This window comes from Diplotaxodon limnothrissa, linkage group LG8 (genome assembly GCF_057381915.1).
Source record: "Diplotaxodon limnothrissa isolate DT_005_m linkage group LG8, D_limnothrissa_male_GT1.1, whole genome shotgun sequence".
Taxonomy (NCBI): Eukaryota; Metazoa; Chordata; class Actinopteri; order Cichliformes; family Cichlidae; genus Diplotaxodon; species Diplotaxodon limnothrissa.
In genome coordinates this window covers 14,024,320-14,045,343 of record NC_140603.1, presented here as the reverse complement: position 1 = coordinate 14,045,343, position 21,024 = coordinate 14,024,320, and the positions used below count along the sequence as shown (strand labels likewise).

The 21,024-nt window shown below is 41.8% G+C and overlaps 1 protein-coding gene across 1 annotated transcript; it reads left to right on the top strand.

Moving 5' to 3' along the window:
* Positions 1–438: 438 nt before the first annotated feature.
* Positions 439–18,987, top strand: LOC146626494 (uncharacterized). The gene is made up of 12 exons (XM_085360614.1): positions 439–546; positions 1,239–2,095; positions 2,231–2,411; positions 3,041–3,180; positions 10,064–10,629; positions 10,754–11,027; positions 11,139–11,334; positions 12,504–12,688; positions 13,089–13,184; positions 13,513–13,677; positions 17,102–17,195; positions 18,841–18,987. The coding sequence occupies exons 2-12, from the start codon at positions 1,273–1,275 to the stop codon at positions 18,902–18,904; spliced, it is 2,784 nt and encodes a 927-aa protein (XP_085216740.1). The 5' UTR covers positions 439–546; positions 1,239–1,272; the 3' UTR covers positions 18,905–18,987.
* The last annotated feature ends 2,037 nt before the right edge of the window (positions 18,988–21,024 follow it).

Here is a 21,024-nt window from a genome sequence, read left to right as displayed (position 1 = left end):
TCTTTAAAAGACAAACCAGCAGTAAACAGTAAACCTGGCGCTGGGAGGGACTTGTGCTTTCATTGAAGTGTTACTGAAGCCACTCTCCCCTAGTTCACAGAGCGGGGTCAGGGGCCCCCTTCAGGTCTTTGAAGGCGTCTTTCGCGGAAGATTATTAGGCTGCAGACAGTCAGTCAGACAGACATATTTACAGCATTCACACACAGCTGCGGACTAATTTTGTTTCTTGTTTTTTCCTTCCTGCTAGCACTGCGTCTCTCTGTTTCTTTCTTTATTTCTGTTTTTTTACTGGCGTTTTGTCCTCAGCTGCGACTGGCCTGAGCCTCCCTGGCAGGCATCAACCCCCTCAGTCAGTCTGACCGCCCACAGCACGGTGGTGTCGGAGGTGGGGGGAGAAAGTGCTGCTTTGTGAATGACGGGAGCGGCAGAGCACAGAAAACAAACTTTAGCAATAATATTTCCGACGGGGAGGTGATTTTACATCCACTCGAGAAGTTTGAGCTGCCGAACCAGCGACACCTGGACGAAGAGGACCGAGAAAAATCTGTAAGTCGCGACGCTTTTTAGGACCTTGTGTGGCAATGATAGAAATCAGATTGACAGCCTTTTTTTTTCTTCTTCTTCTTTTCGACGGAAAGATGCATGCATAGCAGCCTAACCGTGACCGGAATAACTGCAGTGAGATGCGAGATAATTTGGTGAAAGAATTTAACTCCACAGGCGTTTTTCCCCTCCTCTCTCCAACCAAGAAGAGTGACTGCCGTGCAATCTAATGTAGTCTCCCTAACACACATTTAAAAAAAAATAACTAAAAGCTAATGTTAAATACTGTGAAGATTAAGCTTTAGATTGACTCAGAAATGGGATAAGTAAATAAGAAAGGCTGGGAAGGCTGATGCCTCTCTCGTATAGTTCAAAGTATATCTGGCTGTTTAGTTTCTTAATCCCATTTATTCACTTGTGTGGCATTTCATCGTTTCACGCAAAGTTTCCCTCTGCTTGCCTCTGCGTTTCGCAACAATTCATGACTCATTCAGAAGACGTGCATTCCCACTGTCACCATGAACGAAAAAAAAAAATACACTCATAGAGGACTCATTCATGATGTTATGAGGCTTCTCCTCAAGTGGTGAACAACTGTGAAATGTCACTCAGGCTTATTAATACTCCTTAACTAAGTTTATTTCACTGAGGAATGCAACTGGTGGTCTCCCCCCCTCTTTTTTTTGTCTTTGCAGAAGCTTCCGAGCTGCTTCAGTGAAGCTGTGAACCATGGCGGTCGGTCTAGCCTGCGTTGCCTGTCTCTGCCTGGTGGTGATGGTTGGAGGTGACCCCTGCCTCATCATCAGCGAGATCAATGCTGACAACCCAAGACTGGACACCACTGAGTTCGTGGAGTTGTATCACACCAGCGGACAGCGGGCCCCGCTGGACGGGTACACCCTCGTGTTCTATAATGGAAACGGAAATATAGCCTACAAGGTGCTGGACCTCAAGGGCCACAGCACGGATGACAGAGGTTTCTTCTTGGTGGGCTCGGTGGACATGCTCCCCAAACCGGCCATCCTCCTGCCGCCAAACACAGTCCAGAACGGCCCGGACGCCATTGTCCTCTACCGCACACCTGCCGCTCGCTATAATGAGAAGATGAACGTCACGGCTGTTGGGTTAGTGGATGCCGTCGTCTACATGACCCGCCGTACTGGAGGTGCAGAGTTCCTCGCGGAGATGCTCACGCCCGGGGAGCCGGCTTTCGTCGAGGATGAAATGGCGCTCGAGGGGGACGAATCAATCGAAAGGTGCCTGCTGTCTGAAGATCGGTGGGGCTTTCAGGTGTCCTCACCCTCCCCTGGTCAGCGAAACAACTGCACCCCTCCTACTGCTCCGTTGACCATCCCTTTAATTACTGAGCTGAAGCTAGGCGGAGGGCAGGTGGAAGGGCTGGTGGAGCTGACGGAGGCTCCGTCTGCAGGTTCTCTGGTACTGGTAGTGTGGGATGGGAAAACAGACCGGGTCAGTGTCAGCGTGGACGTGGATGTGGACACCTCCAGGAACGGGTTGATCTCTGTAACCATAGAGAAGAGCTACATGAAAGGTCAGTGTGTACTGATCCAGTGGCTTTTTTATTGTAGTTTAAGCTTATTGTTTGTGGGTCTAGGTTTCTTCTGCTTTTGTAGGTTTGTCATGTGCGTTGGTCATTTTTCATTCGTCTTTTCTTATGGCTTCTCAGGAGATGAGTCTGGGGCAGTGGCCATTTACAATGGAAAAGCTACAGACTTTCCTGTAGGCAGTCCACTGAGCCAGATACAGCCTCTAGATGCATTTGTGTATGCCGGACCCGGAAACAAGCCTAGTGCCAACCTCACAGAGACTCTCATACCGGGCAGGCAGCCGTACCAGCTCAGCAACAGGCAAGACTTGTTGACAGTTTAGTGTTTTTTCTCGATTTTAAGCTCAAAAGTAAAACTCTTAAAAAAAGAAAAAATATAAATATATTTGCGTGTGTGTGTGTGTGGATATTTTGACTGTCAGCAATATTCTGTGGTTATTTTTGAGCCAGTAGTTTTGTTGTGCAACATGAGGCTGAGTCACTCAATGGAGGGAAGAGGGTCAGCTTGTGACCAGTGTTCCTCTTTTCTCCACTGTGTGGTCACAGCAGAGCTGTAGTGAAAAGTAGCCTTTGACTTGTGCTGATATTTGCACTTGAATTTGAACACTGCATTTCATTAACACGTCCCTGATAAAAATATGACCGTGTTTTAGAGCTGTTTTAGCTCTGTGTGGATGTACTTAAGTGCTCTGAGCGGATGAATGTATGGTTTACGTGGGAATTCTGACCTACAATCACAGTTATCAAACTTTATGGGATTAATTAGTTCCAAATTCCAAATGACATTTTTCTAAAGCCAAAAATGTCTTAGCCTGATGGAAAAAGTGCATTTAAAATTTAAGGTTTTATTATTGGGTAGCATCAAGAGTTAAATGTGTTTGCCCATAGTTAACTATGATTGCTCTTCATATGATTTCTTTATTTTGTCAGTTTGAGGGAGGGCGGCTTCTATCTCAGTCGCTGTGGTGTGGCTACCTGGGCCAGAGACCCTGGCATCTTCTGGGAGGCTCCACAAACTCCTGGGCTGCCCAACCAGTGCCCCTGGCCAAAAATCTGCCCTCACAGCAATGGTAAGTGTTTTGAATGCTTTCCAGGCATGCATGCATGTTTTTGGATTATTCTAATGGAAAATCTTAAGTGTCGATTATACTCCATTGCAGACACACATAGCTGGAGTCCCGATGGCGATGTAGCAGTTCCTGTTATACTTCTTCAAAGTCCACTTTAGGTCTGCCACCTGTGGCGTGTGCATATTTGGTGTATTGTTGCTGGGTCTACTAATTCAAAATAAAACTATGTAAAAGAAGGTGAACAAAATCTAGAAAACACAGCTCCCATTTAAGCTGGACTAAGGAAAAATTGAAAACTGTCCTGAGACTGGTTTTGGAAATCACACATACCGCATCCTCTTAGTTAAAGAAAAGGAAGAGGAGTATCCTGGTTGTTGTCAGTACACAGTTCAAAGGCCAGCCTGTGTGATGGTATCTGGGTGCATCAGAGCACATGGCACCATTAATGCTGAGTGATACAATAGGGTAAATAAGCATTTGATCCCCTGCTGAATTTGCAAGTTTCCTCGCTTTCCAAGAAATGACCAGTTTCATTTTTTATGGTTGTTTCATTTCTTGTTTCTAATGTCTCTGTAAAGCACTTTGAATCACCTTGTTGTTGAATTGTGCTATACAAATAAACTTGCCTTGCCTTTAATGGAGAGAAACAGAATATCAACCAAAAATCCAGAAAAAACACATTAGATAAAACTTATAAATAGATTTGCATGTTGTTGAGTGACATAAGTATTTAATCCCCTAAAACCCAGCCAGAATTCTGGCTCGTACAGATTTATTACAATCAGTCAATCAATTACAGATACTCCCGATCTAAGCTCCTTATGTGTATAAAGGACACCTGTCCACAGAATCAATTTCTTCCACCATGGGTAAGAACCAAAGGATGTCAGGGACAATACTGTCAACTTGCACAAGGCTGGAATGAGCTACAAGACCATCAGGAAGAAGCTTTGTAAGAAGAACTGTTGGTGCGATTATTCAGAAATGGATGAAATGTCCATCAGTCGCCCTCAGTCTGGAGCTCAATGCAAGATTTTGCCTCATTGGGTGATGATGACTGTTAGAAAGTTGGTGGATCATCCTAAAACAACAAGGGAGGAGCTTAGTTAGAGATCTTGAAGGCAGCTGGGACCACAGCCACCAAGAACACAAATGCAATCCATTACGCTGAAATGAATTGAAATCTTTCAGCACCTGCGAGGTTCCCCTGCTCAAGTAGGCAGATGTACAGGCCCGTGTTAAGTTTACCAGTTAACATCTATATGGTTCACTGAAGTCTTGGCAGAAAGTGCTGTGGTCAGATGAAGCCAAAATCAAGCATCAACTCCATCCGCCGTGATTGGAGGAAGATAAATGCTAAATATGACCCAAAGAGCACCACAGTCAACGCCCCACAGTTATGGTTGGGGCTGTTTTTCACAATGGACCATGTGCAATAAAATCTTAGACAATAAGCTCCTTCCCTCAATCAGAACGTGGAAGATGGGTCATGGATGGGCCTTCCAGACCCAAAATATACCACTGCAGCACCAAAGGATTGGCTAAAGAAGAAGCACATTAAGGTTAGTGACTTGGCCAGTCTTCAAGCCTCTGTCCTTTAGAAAATCTGTGGAGGGAGCTGAAACTTTGAGTTTCCGAGTGGCAACCAAAAAAACCTAAAGGATTTAGAGTTTCTCTGAAGAGGAGTGACGAACTACAGGAAATGTCTTAGCGCTGTGCTGCCAACAAGGATTTCTCCACCAAGTACTTAGTCATGCTTTGCTTGTGGATCAAGTATTTATTTCACTCAGTGACATGGAAATCAAATTTTTTTCTTTATATTTGGTTGATATTCTCTTTCTGTCCATTATGATTAAACAGGCCATAAAAATTTTAGTTCATTTCTTTGAATGAGCAAACTTACAAATTCATCATAACATGGAATAATTATTTTCCCCATCGTTTATAGCCTGCAGGTTTTAAACTGCCAAACTAAAAAGACTTATTTTCAGGTAAAGGCCTGATGCCACCAAACCACATTTTGCACATATTCCAACAACATGACTCCAGTTGCTAAACTGCGCTGGTTGGAGTCCAGACCTTAGTGCGTCGTGAAACAATAACATGACAAAAGAAACAAGGTTGGATTCATGGTGTATGAAAATCCACGAGTCATAAATAGTAGAACAGACATGTGAATGTATTTATGAGAGAAGACTTTTCTGTGTAGTAAATAATGCAGCTGGCTAAAAATGCTTCATCCTGCTGCTCACCCACCAAGTTTTTGTGGTGCCTTGGTGTGTGGTATCGTGAGGATTTGCCAGTCTCTTCACGCGACGAGTCGTCACATGCACCATCCCAACACAACTGGCAGGAAGGATATCGGTTAGCAGCTTTGACTCCAACAGATGGGAGTGCAGCAAGAAGACGTATTGCCATAATAAAAAAACATCCAATGAGTGTCCGTGGGAAAATCTGTGTGAGCTGTTTGCAGGGAAAGACAGTTTTTGATTGTTGAATTCTTTGGCACGTGTAACATAAGGCACTACATGCATAGGCATGCAATCAGGGATGCTTTCAAATTGATTTTTTTTTTCTTTTTCATCTCGTCGCAGGAATTTTCCCAAGGAGACGATGAATTTGGTTATTCAGAATTTGCGTGCCGTTAGAGTTGTGACCAGACGTTGATGCAAACGTTGAAATATTATGTTGTTTAGATAAAACTGGAAATGAAAGATTTTATGTAGATCATGTGATTAGAGGGAAAGCTCAGGAGAAGCTGGAGGTTTATTATCTTGTCTTATGTCCCAAGACAATAACCTAAAGTTCGAAGTGGGATTGTTGAGCATATGTGGCTCAATCATTTCTGATTCTCATGTTTTGTCATGCCAACATGTGCCTTTGATTAGCCGTTATGCATGTTTTTGCAGCAGGGTTGATTTAAAAAAAAAAAAAAAAAAAAAAAATCTATCGGTCTGTCTGTCATTTATTTAAATGTTTTAATTATTTTTTAATTATTATTTTGTTTTATTTTAATATTTTATTGTTATTTTAGTTTAGCTTTATTTGTATTTTCAGTTATTTTTTATTATTAAATATTTTTGTTAAATAAAGGTTATAAGAAAATGGAAAATTGAATGTCTGCTTCACAGGTTATACATAAAACCAAAAAAACTAAATGTCCCACTATTTATAGGAGAGAATCCTTTAATAAAAAAAGGTTACTGCTCACAAAGAAAACAATGCAAGAGTTTTGTCTGTGCAGCTGTTATGTATTTACTTAATTATGACCATGGTGATTCTTCCTCAGGCAGAGATTTGGGTTGTTTATCCTCTGTGACAGTGTGTGGGAACCGTACAACGCCCGCCACTTTGCACATGCTCTGTGTGGTGGTGGCTGCCTAACAAATGCATTGTCTAGGCATGCCTTCACAACCGTTAGGATCAGACAAATAAGAAAGAGCTTTCAAGGAGTTTGTAATTAGTGAGGTCGCAATAATGATAAAAAATCAAATCCATTTCTTTAAGGCCCCAAAATAATTTCAGTTAATCGCTGCTAAAAAAAAAGACAGAAAAGTTGCTGAAGTACTCAAATTACCAAGTGAATATGAAAGCAGTCACACTATGTATGGTGGATGATTTTTTTTTTCTTTTTTTGGGGGGGGGGGGGGGATAAGTGGTCAATTTGTTTCCTGTTAAGAGTTAAAGTTAGAACTGTAGCCAGTTTGATTGACAGGCATGCAATCATGGCCATGTGACCTCACCTCATGAGTCACTGAACTGATCATCTCTATTGTGCTGTTGCTGCCTTTTATAGCGTTTTTATGTACTTGCCTGTCAAATATTATGGCTCGCTGTGCGGTACATCCACATGGAACGTGCTAGCATTAGCTAATAACTTAGCAGTGCGTGTCCTCATCCAAATATGGTCAATTCTGGCTTAAAAACAAACAACAAAAAGCCCTGTCATGGTGGCAACAAAACATTGAGGCTTAAAAATCCAAATTTCAGAAACTAGTAGGTAATGTCATGAAGACTGGGTCCATGAGCTGTAAATGTAGTGCATGAATATTTTTCCACAATAACATATCACTAAACTGTAAACCACAACAAATCAGAAAGTGACACATCCAAGAAGTTTAATTAGATGTACACACGTAATCAGACTTTGCAGGAAAGTCATGACGGTTATAATGATCAGCAACCTTGTGCTTTTTCCATTGTTGGCTGTCATTGGTCAGAGTTCAGTGAGGTGTTTGTATTTCTGCATTGTGAACTTCCAACCTTCTCAGTGAAGGTCTTTAAGTTGGTTTTAGGGTAAATTAGGTGTTTACATATGATGATTAATAAGGCAATGAAGATATGAGTTGGTTTTATGGGATATGGCTGTTTATTCTATAGTGGTGGAGCTGATGGATGGAGGGTTTTGTAGCCCCGAGCAGTGTTCTCATTGAGCACCCAGATGGCCATTGGGAAGAAGCTTCTCTTGAGCCTATCCATGTGCATCTCCGGGCTAAAGTAGAGCTTTCCTAAAACAGGCAGCTATCCCGGTGTTTGGGGAAATATGGTCCTCATTAATAAATGATACTCTGTCAGTCTTATTAAGCATGTAGTGCTACAAAAATTCATGTTTTGGTACTTCATTGCAGAAGTCACAGTTTGGGACAAATGCAGATATTTTCACTTTCAGTGTTCTGCTGCGTCCCTAAATGATAACCCACTGCATAAATATTGCATGCGACACACAAACACACACACACACACACACACGATCAGCTAATATACTTGTTTTTAAGTTTACATACAAACGTGTTAAACCCAAAGCTTGTCTCTCCTCTACATCACATCAGAATCATCTTTCGCTGCTCATGTAAAAAATATCAATAGAATCTCTCATCTCAAAACAATCAAATATTTTCAGACTGCACAACCTATTTTATCATGTTGGAAACCATTTGTGTGTATTATGTAACACTGGCTGTCATTTAGGTATTAATAGATTGTAGGTGTAGAAAATAGTGACTATGAATCTTGCGACTGATATATAATAGTCATTAAAAAAGAAATGTTTGTGTTTTGAATAGAATTTTTATAATTCAGTATCCTAATACAGTGGGGCAAAAAAGTATTTAGTCAGCCACCGATTGTGCAAGTTCCCCCACTTAAAATGATGACAGAGGTCAGTAATTTGCACCAGAGGTACACTTCAACTGTGAGAGACAGAATGTGAAAAAAAATCCATGAATTCACATGGTAGGATTTGTAAAGAATTTATTCGTAAATTAGGGTGGAAAATAAGTATTTGGTCACCTCAAACAAGGAAAATCTCTGGCTCTCACAGACCTGTAACGTCTTCTGTAAGAAGCTTTTCTGTCCCCCACTCGTTACCTGTATGAATGGCACCTGTTTGAACTCATCATCTGTATAAAAGACACCTGTCCACAGCCTCAAACAGTCAGACTCCAAACTCCGCCATGGCCAAGACCAAAGAGCTTTCGAAGGACACCAGGAAAAGTATTGTAGACCTGCACCAGACTGGGAAGAGTGAATCTACAATAGGCAAGCAGCTTGGTGTGAAAAAATCAAGTGTGGGAGCAATCATCAGAAAATGGAAGACATACAAGACCACTGATAATCTCCCTCGATCTGGGGCTCCACGCAAGATCTCATCCCGTGGGGTCAAAATGATCATGAGAACGGTGAGCACAGATCCCAGAACCACACGGGGGGACCTGGTGAATGACCTGCAGAGAGCTGGGACCAAAGTAACAAAGGTCACCATCAGTAACACACTACAACGGCAGGGAATCAAATCCCGCAGTGCCAGACGTGTTCCGCTGCTGAAGCCAGTGCATGTCCAGGCCCGTCTGAAGTTTGCCAGAGAGCACATGGATGATACAGCAGAGGATTGGGAGAATGTCATGTGGTCAGATGAAACCAAAGTAGAACTTTTTGGTATAAACTCAACTCGTCGTGTTTGGAGGAAGAAGAATACTGAGTTGCATCCCAAGAACACCATACCTACTGTGAAGCATGGGGGTGGAAACATCATGCTATGGGGCTGTTTTTCTGCCAAGGGGACAGGACGACTGATCCGTGTTAAGGACAGAATGAATGGGGCCATGTATCGTGAGATTTTGAGCCAAAACCTCCTTCCATCAGTGAGAACTTTGAAGATGAAACGAGGCTGGGTCTTCCAACATGACAATGATCAAAAAAACACACCGCCCGGGCAACAAAGGAGTGGCTCCGTAAGAAGCATTTGAAAGTCCTGGAGTGGCCTAGCCAGTCTCCAGACCTCAACCCCATAGAAAATCTGTGGCGGGAGTTGAAAGTCCGTGTTGCTCGGCGACAGCCCCAAAACATCACTGCTCTCGAGAAGATCTGCATGGAGGAATGGGCCAAAATACCAGCTACTGTGTGTGCAAACCTGGTAAAGACCTATAGTAAACGTTTGACCTCTGTTATTGCCAACAAAGGTTATGTTACAAAGTATTGAGTTGTATTTTTGTTATTGACCAAATACTTATTTTCCACCCTGATTTACAAATAAATTCTTTACAAATCCTACCATGTGGATTCATGGATTTTTTTTTTCCACATTCTGTCTCTCACAGTTCCGTAGTATTTTCCTTCTGAAGCAGCTATGTGATCAGTTTATGTTTCCATTAAGGTTGTTCAGCCCTATGACAAATCAAACCATCTTGAATATGATGACAAACGTGATCATGAGATCACTAGTAGTAGAGGTGACATCATACTTTTATCACGGTGTTATGTTTCATGATTGCGCTGTATGTGGGAGTTTAAGAGGGGACGTCGTCAGCTGTAGGAAAACATCACCTTGTTGCTGAGCTGCAGTGGCCTAATAAATCCCTAATAAATTCCTCCTTTTATGCTCCAGTGGTTCCAGGAGGCGCAGACTCGCCGCCTCACCTCCCACCCTGGGGCAACACTGACTTCCTGATCAACGAGCTGAACACTGATACACCCGGCGCAGCTGAGGACGGGGAGTACATCGAGCTGTGGCACCCATCAGGCCGCCGAGTCTCCTTGCAGGACATCTGGATACTGCTCTTCAGTGCGCACAATAACAAACCGTACAGGGAGATCAGCCTGAGCGGACACTTCACCACCTCCAAAGGGTATTTTCTGCTGGGCAGCGACAGGTTGGTGCCAGCCCCATCGCTGCGCCTGCCTCCCAACACCATCCAGAACGGACCAGATGCTGTGGCGCTCTATCGCAGCCCCTTCGGCCCACCGTCGGCCGCGCAGAGGGGAATTCCTACTAAAGGCCTGCTGGATGCTGTGGTTTATCGACAGAGAGGGTCAGACAGGGAGGCACAGGAGCTGAGTAAAGCTCTGACTCCAGGACAGCTGCCACTGCTGGAGGACCCGGAGGTTCTGCCTGGTGATGAGGCCCTTAGCCGTTGTAGAGGCCTTTACCCCTATGACCTGTCTGCTTTTTCAGTGAGTATTAACATTTCAGACAATAAAGCACTAAGTCAGGATTGGGTGGTTTATTATCTTTTCTGTTTTGTCACAGACATTTTTGAAGTTAATATAGGTCTGCGTCTTGTGTCATCCCGTGTAGGTGGCTCCACCAACCCCTCTGAGGGAAAACAGCTGCCCTCGCCCTCCTCCTGCCCCTGACGGTGTGGTTATCAGTGAGGTGGCTAGCAACCACTGGACCAATCACAGCCAGCAGCGGGCCTTTGTGGAGCTTCACGGGCCACCTATGACAGACCTGCAGGGCCTGGTGCTCTCTGTGTTTGACCAGGAGCGTAGTGGGACCGTCATTGCCCTTCCCTTGACCGGATCTATTAACCGGGACGGATTTTACATCATTGGAAATGTCACCGGTGCAGGTGAGAGCAATTGAAGATTTTCTTTCTTAAAACCAACCAAATCTATTTGCCTCTTTGACTCGCCTCACTTTTTTTTTGTCTGTAACCGGTTCACCTTCTCTCTCTGCATAGATCAGACCTTCCCAGAGGGCTCCACGATTCCCGGGCGAGGAGCTGTAGTCCTGTGCTACGACCTATTCAGCATCTGCAGAGCTGGAACTGCTCTGACCAACTCCAGCCTCAGAGATGTGCTTGTGTTCAGTGAGAACCGGCAACTGCTGTCCTCTCTGTCCACCACCAGGGGGAGACAAGTAATCCCAGCTCTCAGGTACACACATGACTCAACACATGAATCACACACTTTATAATTAATGATGGCGCTCAAAACCACAGCTTTGTAGAGATATTTCAAGACTTTGTCATTAAGACAAATATGTCCTTATTCACAGGAAAAAAGATCCAAAGAACATAAAACAACACATTTAAACACAGAAAGTAACCATTTATTTAGCCTTTTCATACGTTTTAAGTAGGCATAGCTGCCTCCATTACTTACTATACAAATATAACTCAGTGAAATATAACCATAGAAACCTGTAGCAAAAATGTTTCCTAATCACAGCAAATGCCATATTTGATTAATCAAAGTCTGTCAGACTTGTCTATGATTTGATCAGAAAAACACATTTCAAACATGCGTCACTTCAGGTAATTGGAGCTGTGAAAATAGAAAGTGAAAGTAGAAACCCAATTTTCTCCAGGTGGTGGTAAAAGGTTCAATCAGGAACAAACAGCTGGAGGCGTGCGTGTGTGTGTGCATGTGTGTGCGTGCGTGTGTGTGTGTGTGTGTGTGTGTGTGCGTGTGTGTGTGTGTTTGTGCTGAACTGTGAAGTTCGGCTCATATTCTATCAGCACAAATTTGGAGAACAAGAGGAATGACTGCCAAATGCAATCAGACATTTGAGACTATACTGTCTGTGTTTAAAGGCTACACCATTCGACCATACAGCAAAGTAATAGTTGTTTTTATTAAGAATTTTTTTTTTTACACTTTCTGGAAAAGATTGGCCTGATGGACAAGTGCAGAGATCAACAGAGGTCAGGGTCCAAGAGGCCTAGCAGAGTGTCTCTGAGACAAGAAGATTGATGAAAAGATTGATAAGCGTCTGAAGTAATGCACACAGTGCAAGTCTTGAGCCACCCCACATATCTAAATATAATTTTTTTCCAAGTGCACTTGAGCAGTGGCTCTCCGAATGTTTTCCAAAGTTTTTCTTTGCTTGGCTGCTTTTTCACTCACTTTCAGCCAAGTCAATAAAACTGACTATTTTCTAAGAAACTGTTTTTTGTTTAGCTGTTTAACACTGACTGAGTCAGACAAGCATTTAAAAATGTACCTAATTGCACCTTTGGCATTTTGAGGAATGTTTGTTCAAATTACTGTCAGTATGTGTACCATTCAAAATCACTGTACTCAAACATGCGCTGTACGTGCAGGTCAGTGGAAGATGGTCCCGTCACACTTAGCCGGTGTTCATGCTGTGAGGTGAGGAGCCCCTCATCCTGGACCACCTCGTCTGCCACACCTCACAGCACCAACCTCTGTCCTAGCTCCACCTTCTCAAGTCAGATTGATCTTTGCCTCGGACCGCTGTCCACTGACTGGCAAGAGCAGGTGGGAGGTAAGGCATCTTAAAATGAACGTTTATAAAAGTAATAAAAAAAAAAAATGTTACGGGATATGGAAGCTTACATGAAGTGCCTTATACCTGCATTCTTTCTGACTGCCAGCAGAAGGCAACTCCTGTGTTTGCAAAAAGAAGTCAAAATTTATGAAGAAATGGAAAAACAGTCTGATTTCTCATTTTTGACATAATCAGACATTATTTTCGTGGTAAATTTTATGTTAGTTTGTGCTCATTTTTAGCTTCATTGAACACAATTTAATGCCCATTTTATTTTGTTTGTCAGATTCATCCCTTGCTCGTGGCGTCCGGCTTAAAAATAAATAAATAAATTAATAAAATCAAGATGGTCTCATTATAACGCAGTAACTAAGAGCTCACACTCTGTTTTTCACAGACTGCAGTGGTCTTATCCAGGGGAAGGGGGTCTCTGAGGTGGCAGACTACTTAGAGCAGCGATGTCATTGTGGCATTTCTGCTCTGTATCTCCAAGGTGAGCCACTTTTCCACAAAACCAACCACATTAGGCTCATATTCAATGAAAGACTACAGTAGCTCATCCCTGGTCTTTGAAACAGCTCTAGAAACTTATAGTTGGAGAATGAAATCATTAGGAGATAGGCGGGCTCAGGTGTGGCTTGTTTCCTTTCATCATCATGCCCTATGTCCCTCATAAACACTGAAAAACTGCCACAAATGCTGCTGTTCAATATAAGCTCCAACCTCCCAGGTTTACAGAGTCTATATGTATACAAAAAAATGCACAACCTGAGCAATTTTTTGTAGAAGGTGAAAAATTTGTCTGTCTGTTCTTGTTTAAGGGGCAAACTTTTCTTGTGTGTCTGGCTGGCTGCGAGTTTGGGGGAGCATTCAGGCTCTGTCGGCCCATCAGAGGGCCCTGATCATCCAGACATCGCATATGAACCTGTCGTCCACCCAGGGAGATGTCTGCTCCTCCCCCACTACCGGTCGTTACACAAGCACATGTAAGAATGACCTTGTAGCAGTTCAGCATCATTGTTTCAAAAAGATTAGCTACAGCAATCAGTCAGGACCCTGTAGTCTGCAGTGAAGTGCCCAATTTAGCAGGAAATCAGCAGGAAATCTGCATCATAACCCACCTAGTTGCCTGACGTCCGCCTCCCGAGAAATGGAACTGGCTGGCTGGCACATACCACATGGTAATTAGCATGTAATGCAGCACACATAAGCATAAACGTCATTGACTACTCTAGTAGGCTATGTAAGAAATACGAAGCCTTAATCAGGCATAAGTCTAAACTTCTAAATTTGGTTCTTTGGATCCCAAATTTCACTGCATGAAATCAAAGAAATTTCTTGTGTCTCCACTTGTTTTAAAAGGTAATCGTGGCCTGTCTGATTTTGGCACACAGGAATTTGTTGTAGCCTTTTGACCTCTGGTTCAAAAGGCTCATGTAAGACAGAATTTGCCTCTTTGAAAACAAAAATAAAGCAAGTGTAAATCTGTCAAATGTAAAATAGTGGAAAATGTAAAATCTGGAGAGCAACCAGCCTGCCACGAAGTCTGAAAGTACTTAAAGTAATCATTATGATCCTAAGTGTTAACTGCCATCATGATACTATGTTTAATTACATACAGTTCATTTTTAAAGTACTGTGCTGCCACACTTTACATCCTGGCTTTTATTGTGAACCAGTCGCAGGAAATGTGACAGCTGGTGATTGCTCATCAGAAAGTTATCTAAAAAAAAGTGGAAATGGTCATTTTTAGATTAGAAATGCTGCAGCAGGCTGATTACCTTTATCTTTACTATGTCTTGCTCTCTGCGGGAAATTATTAGATCATATAATTAGATCATTGTGTTTCATGCATGATTTATAAAGGTGAAAGGTGAAGGACCTCCCTAATTAGAATGAAATCTGACCTGCTCTTACCCTTAGTAACAAAAAGGAAACGAGAAAGTAACTTCTTATTATGTTATGTTTATATTAATAATAAGTTCTTCTGTTAGTTTAAATGTTGGAACATTATGCATATTTTTTTTATAGTAGGTGCACACTTTACAGTGGTTTAAACTAGAGATGGACCGATCCGATATTACGTATCGGTATCGGTCCGATACTGACCTAAATTACTGGATCGGATATCGGAGAAAAATAAAAAATGTAATCCGATCCATTAAATATCACGAAAGCACCTCGCAAAACTTGCAACACGCCGTAACTCACCTCAGAACGTTAGCAGTCGGAGCAGTATGCATCACGTGATAGAGCAGCTGTGGCATGCGGGACCTGTCGGTGGTCTGGATAGCATTTGGAGCTTCGCTAGCAACCTGGCATTTCATCTCCGACAAAGTTATCCCCGAGAGAAGTAAAGCAAGTGTGTAAGTCCATCTCTGAATGTTTGTAAAGCATTCCCACGTTAAGCTTAACAAGCGACTGCCTCTCGCTCTCCGGCTGCTACTTCAATCGTGAAACTGCTTAAATGATCAGCTGATCGGCTTTTCTGTCGCGAGTCCGTCTCTCTTGTTTGTTTTTGGCCCACTTTGCACCAGAAAGAGGAAACCAGTGGATAAACAACAGCAGCACGTTTAAGCTTGATAAGCTGTTGTTAGAATTTATTTAATATTACTTTCTACACCAGGATCTTTTTCTACGTAGCTGACGCTGGTAACTGTGCAGGGGCGGATCTAGCAAAGTTTAGCCAGGGGGGCCGATAGGGCATTAACAGGGAAAAGGGGGCACAAAGACATACTTTTCTTTCTTATTCTCATTTAAAATGTCTAGCTTTTAATAAGTAATTATCTGACACCCAAAGTTTTAATTTGATGTAAAATGAATAGAAGTCAATTACTGTATATAGTGACTATTAAGTCTAATATATATACCCTAGTAAGCTATAGTACTTTTTACTTTGGGAAGGTACCATCTGTGCAGTCTGCAATTTTGTTGAAGAAAGATGTTGAATCTATTTAATATTTCTTGAAAAATAATTGATTTCTGTGCATTTTTTTTCACACTGCATCAAATTAAGGTTGATTACGTCGATTAAGCATCATGAGGTGGAGCGTGAGGGGTGGTTCCTTATTTTTTATTTATTTCTTTTTGTTGTTGCTGGGAGTTGGAACCCTATTAGTTAGGTTGCTTAATATTTACGCTAAGTACTCTTTAAAATACCAGAATAGGGAGGATGGTGTAGGTCTAAGTTTATTAGATTGATCAGTATTGCTGAACTATGAAATATTTTTTTTGTATACAGGTATAACAGAATAGCTTTAGTGTAGTTGTTGTTTTAAACTTGAGTATGAACTTGCAGACTTGCAAAATGCAGCAAGATATTTTAAAAAACAGTTTTGTTGATTAAAAAACACTATATCGGATTCATATCGGTATCGGCAGATATCCAAATTTATGATATCGGTATCAGTATCGGACATAAAAAAGTGGTATCGTGCCATCTCTAGTTTAAACAAGAGTATTTTAAAAAGTTCAACATAAGAAGTGAAAGACCCTGGTTTAGATTCAACACAGCAACATTTAAGCCCAAAAATGTAATTATCAATCAAGTAAAGGGTCTTGTGCCTGTGAATTTTGGCAGGGTAAGGAACGATTTATAAAGAACTGATCCCACATACAAATACATGACTAATAGTACAAAGTGAAAATAGACTGAGGAGAAAATAATTTGCTGTTAATTAAAAACTCTCCACAAGAGACAGTTGGAGTTTCTGTTTCGCTGCCGTATGAAGTATTTCTCGGCTCAGTGTTGCTTGGACTCCTTCTGCTTTGTATTGTGTTCTGTGACCCAGAAAGCTGTGTTTTGCAAAAAGAGATGAGGTTTCTATGCATCAAAATATCTAAATAAAACAAATTCTGTTGCACTTTTAAATTTCCTTCCTAATGTTTAAATTGCTGTTATTCTTCGCTTACGTTTTCAGAAATTGTATGTTATAGCCTTTTAGGTCTGGCCGAAACACAGCAGGACCATAACATCCACCTTCCCAAGGTTCCAAACAGCCACAGAAACAACTTGTTAGAAATGTTCAAATATTTTGTTTGCTTTAGAGATTTATAGAAGTGTAGGAGTTGGAATGAGAATCGGGGCTAGCAGTGGGCAAAACAAATGAATCTGTAAAGTATTATCAGCTAACCAAAGAGCACCAAACAAATCGAACAAATTGCCTCCTTATCTAACATAAGCATGAGAAAACCTTGTCATAGCAAATAGCAGCTCACCCCCTCAAACACCTTCAGACTGGCAAGAGCTGCAGGTGGACACAGGTGTGGCTGGTTGGAACGTGGGAAAGGCGAATGAACCACCTGTCCAGGGCGATGGCTGCGTTGGCTTTTTGCTGCGTGTAGGAGGTTGAATGTTACAACACCAATCACGACCAGGACAGTGTAACTTACCTTTGCTCTTCTTTTTAGCATCTGCCCTGGGGTTACAGATAGGGCTGATAGTAGCTGTGATCCTGGTGCTGGGACTAGGAGCTGCTCTGGTCACGTATTTCTACAGGAGGAGGTAAGATCTCCTGCATCATCTCCCCCTTTCATACTACATATGAATGTAGACATTTTTAAATATCTTATCACAATATGGCAAAAGCCTTTTATGGATGTATTTGCTATATAAATCTTTTCAGAAATTTGTGTAATCGTTTGATTTGTAGTGATTCCTGTGATTTAAAATATGTGTGTCAGAGTTCACTACACCACAATGGGCACTGCTCATTTAGCCAAGACCACGTGTCCAAGTTATAATCCAGCCTTGAGCTCTGACTTTTGGGTGTACGCTTCCAGCTGTGAAAGATTGAGTAAATAACAGTTGTAGTCAGAAGTTTACATGTACTGACTGGTTTTGGAACAGATAAAGCAGGCTAACATTAAGCTGCTGGAACGGCCTTCCCAAAGTCCTGACCTCAAACCTGTTGAAAGTCTGTGGACTACTCTTACAAGCCGGGTCTGTGCCAGGAAACCAACCAACCAATTTAAATGAACTTTGACCACACTTCTTGGCAGAATTGGTAAATATCCAGCCAGAATTATAAGAGAGGCATCTGGCCGAAGTGCTAAGAGACATTTAACAAAATATTAGTTGGTGTCTGTGTTTATCTTTGAGCCTCTATGTATTAGAGGCGGATTAGAGAAAATCCAAAATAAATTCAAACTTGTGCTTCCACTTCTTGTTTATTAAAGTAATTAAACACAACCACTGCACCATGGAGAAAGAGCAATTTAAAGAAATCATTAAAGCCCCAAATTACCATGAAGTTCCTGCTCATCTGAGTGTCTGTAAACGTCTTCTGTAACTATTTATAAAAACTGACCTACTTGTGAAGTTCCATGACTGCTGTAGGACTCCTACTGATTAGATTACATTGAACTCTTTTTAGCCACTTGCATGCATGTGTTTCAATTTAGTTGCAGACCTCAAACTTGCACAGAGTTTGCACAACGTTGCCTGATGAGCTGACCTGAGTTTCATTTTGAGGATTACAGTTCGTAACGAGAGCTACAAGTCAGACACCAGATAGCAGTGTCTAAGCCAGGAGCATGCTTTGTTTTTTGTTTTTTGGTGTGTGTGTGTGTCTCTGTAATAATATCGATCAGGATACAGTTCCTTTGAGTTATGGTACCTGACACATCCTCATCTTTTTTGTGAAACCTTCATTCAGTCACTTCCCACCCTGCTTACCAGAACTGGGTTCCCGCATGGAGGAAGATGAACTGATTATCCAGGATGAATAACTACCACAGGGAGGAAGTAAAACTGACAGGACTATATAAAGACCAGTGATTTAAAAAAAAAAAAATGTCAGGAAATGACTTCACAGAAATCCATTGCTCTGCGACTTTCTCCTCTAAATGAAATTCACGAGCTAAGGGGTCACCGTTGGGACTAGCAGGAGTGCTGGAGTCCTAGAACTTTCTGATCACACATTTTTATGCATTATTAGAGGTATATTAAGTGTATCAAAGAGTGAAACAACACAAGAGCAGATTTAAGGTTCAAACATCCACATTTTCAGGTTTATGGATTGCAGAATTTAGGTGAAAACCCTTCAGTATGTCTTATATTTCTTCAGCTACATCTAAAAGACACTTTTTGTCAGCTGTTTAAAAAATAAAAGTTTTACATTTTGTAACGCTGCTGTGTGCTTTCCCAGGCGTCCTCTGGACTATTACACCATGGAGCTGAGTGAGCACGGGGAGGGACTGTCTGATCTATAATCCAGGCTTTGGGCCAGCGGCTTTTTGCATGTGGTAGTGGCCACGTGCAGGGGAGGACTTCAGCAGAGAGAGAGAGCTACTGTGGGTAATCAAAGGGTTAATTTGACCTGTGGGTAACTAAATGTGCGGCTGTTGTGAAACAAACGCCACAAAGTGTCCTTCTGTCAAAATGACTTGTAATTGTTAACTATGTGGTTGCATCCAGTGTGTGCATGACGTGACATTTTATAGCTTCAGTGACATGAAATTAGGCAACCAGTGTGCTGCGTTTTAAAAGTCATAACATTCTTCTTCTTCTTCTTCTTTTTCCTAAGAATCGATGTGCAACCTTTGCCTGTGAACAGTGCTGGTTTCTACTTTTTAAAAGAAAGGAAGATATAAGAAAGGGATTTATTTTTAAGTACTTGAGTCCTAAATTGTTTTTCTTTTGCTATGAATGAAGCTTTTAAATTAAGACATTTAAAACAACAATGCTTCTGATTTCTGCAGGAATGCCTGCTGGCACTAAAGTGTTTTTAACACCAGGCTGTATAACAAGATTACATTCTGTTCATGTCTTATGTTTTTGACTTCCTGCCTTGTTTTTCTGCTCTATATTTTGATAGATGACTTTGAACTGTAGTCAAAGGGCCTGATTGCCCTTTAAATGTGAATGTCTCTAACCTGTAATGAGTGTCTGTAACCACTTTTGTACTCTTGGTCAAAGAAAACTGTTTACAGTGTCTCGTTTTTGAAAATTAGAAGAAGGGATTGTGCGAGACGTATGAAGTAATTCCTTAAATGGGGAGAATTTGTTTATAAGAGATGAAATATTGCTTATTCTGTGTTTCGCTTGTGTTCTTAGTGGCTCGGAAACCGCTCTTGTGCCTTTGCCCGGTGTTTCGTTTGATCAGTTGTTTCTCCACTTAATAGAGGGGACAGCACAAGTTAGAGATAAGTGTCAGTACTACAAATATGACGTTGATATTCTCAGGGGGGGAAGACATTCTTAGCAGTCTGAAATGATAAGTTATTGCAGGGATGCAGAGAGAATTTTATCAGTTGAGTTAGTTTGAGTTCACTTTTAATAGATTATAAATATCAGACCTAAAATAGTCAAAATTGCCAAGATAATGTGCCCTGAATGAGCATGTGTATGCTGTTTTTGATAGCGTTGAAGTGCTGTTTGCCTCTTTGTGTTGCTTTTCTCATCAATGAAATGACCCCACCCCCACCTCCCTGTACCTTTCTCGTCAACTCTAATCTCACAGTAACATTTCTTAATACAACCATGTAAAGCTACATCAGTCCTGTCAAATAGGATTTCAGTCAGGGCCACTATAGTTAAAAGAAAACCTTTTTTTTTTTTTACATAGCTCTAGATAAGCTTGTAAATAAGTGGAAAGCCAGAGCTGGGGAGAGCAGCAGCAAGATCTGCGTCAGAAACAGCATGAAGAAGGAGGAGCTGTGGGTGGAGGTTTGCACATGCAACGGCAAGTGTATGAAGGCTAAAGCAGCTTGAGTAGCGTGGCCTAAGTGAGGCTGGATGCACAGAACGGTATCAGCTGTGCCATCAGCTGATGTGACGTGGGCTCGCACTGAGATCAGATGTGAGGCCGAGCTAGACTTCGTGGGCTACTGTGCTTGATTTATTTTAGAGATGCGCTGCTGCTTTCGTGCAACTTCTTTTCTTTTACATCAATTTAGCCAAGTCAAGGCAATTTAAGGTTTTTTGTTTGTTTTTGTTTTTTTTAAGCGTTCGCAGTGATTTAGTGGTGTGGCTTTCCACCTTTTAATGCCCGTTAAATGTCTTTTCTGGTATATTTTAGGTTTTTGTGAAACGCAGTGCATGTTGATAGGTTAGAAAATGAAAAGACAGGATGAAGAAGCTGCTCTTCAAGATTACAGATTATACACGGACATGCAAATGAGCTCGCCGCCGAGTGCAACTTTGATGTCTCTAACCTAAAATAAACTATTGTGAGAAAATGGCTCATGCAACACTACTGCGTGTCGGCTTCTTGCTTTACAAATCTGAGCTGACTCATTCACAGAGTCGGGTTTTTGCAGTATTCAAAGTCTAACAAAACTAGGAGTGAAAACAGAAGCGTGCGAATGTGACTGAGCACTAAAACGGTGTG

Coding starts and splice junctions, on each gene's coding strand:
- LOC146626494 (XM_085360614.1), top strand. CDS start 1,273: ATGGCGGTCGGTCTAGCCTGCGTTGCCTGTCTCTGCCTGGTGGTGATG. Junction 2,412..3,040: donor CCGTACCAGCTCAGCAACAG/GCAAGACTTGTT, acceptor TTATTTTGTCAG/TTTGAGGGAGGGCGGCTTCT. Junction 13,185..13,512: donor TTCTGCTCTGTATCTCCAAG/GTGAGCCACTTT, acceptor TTCTTGTTTAAG/GGGCAAACTTTTCTTGTGTG.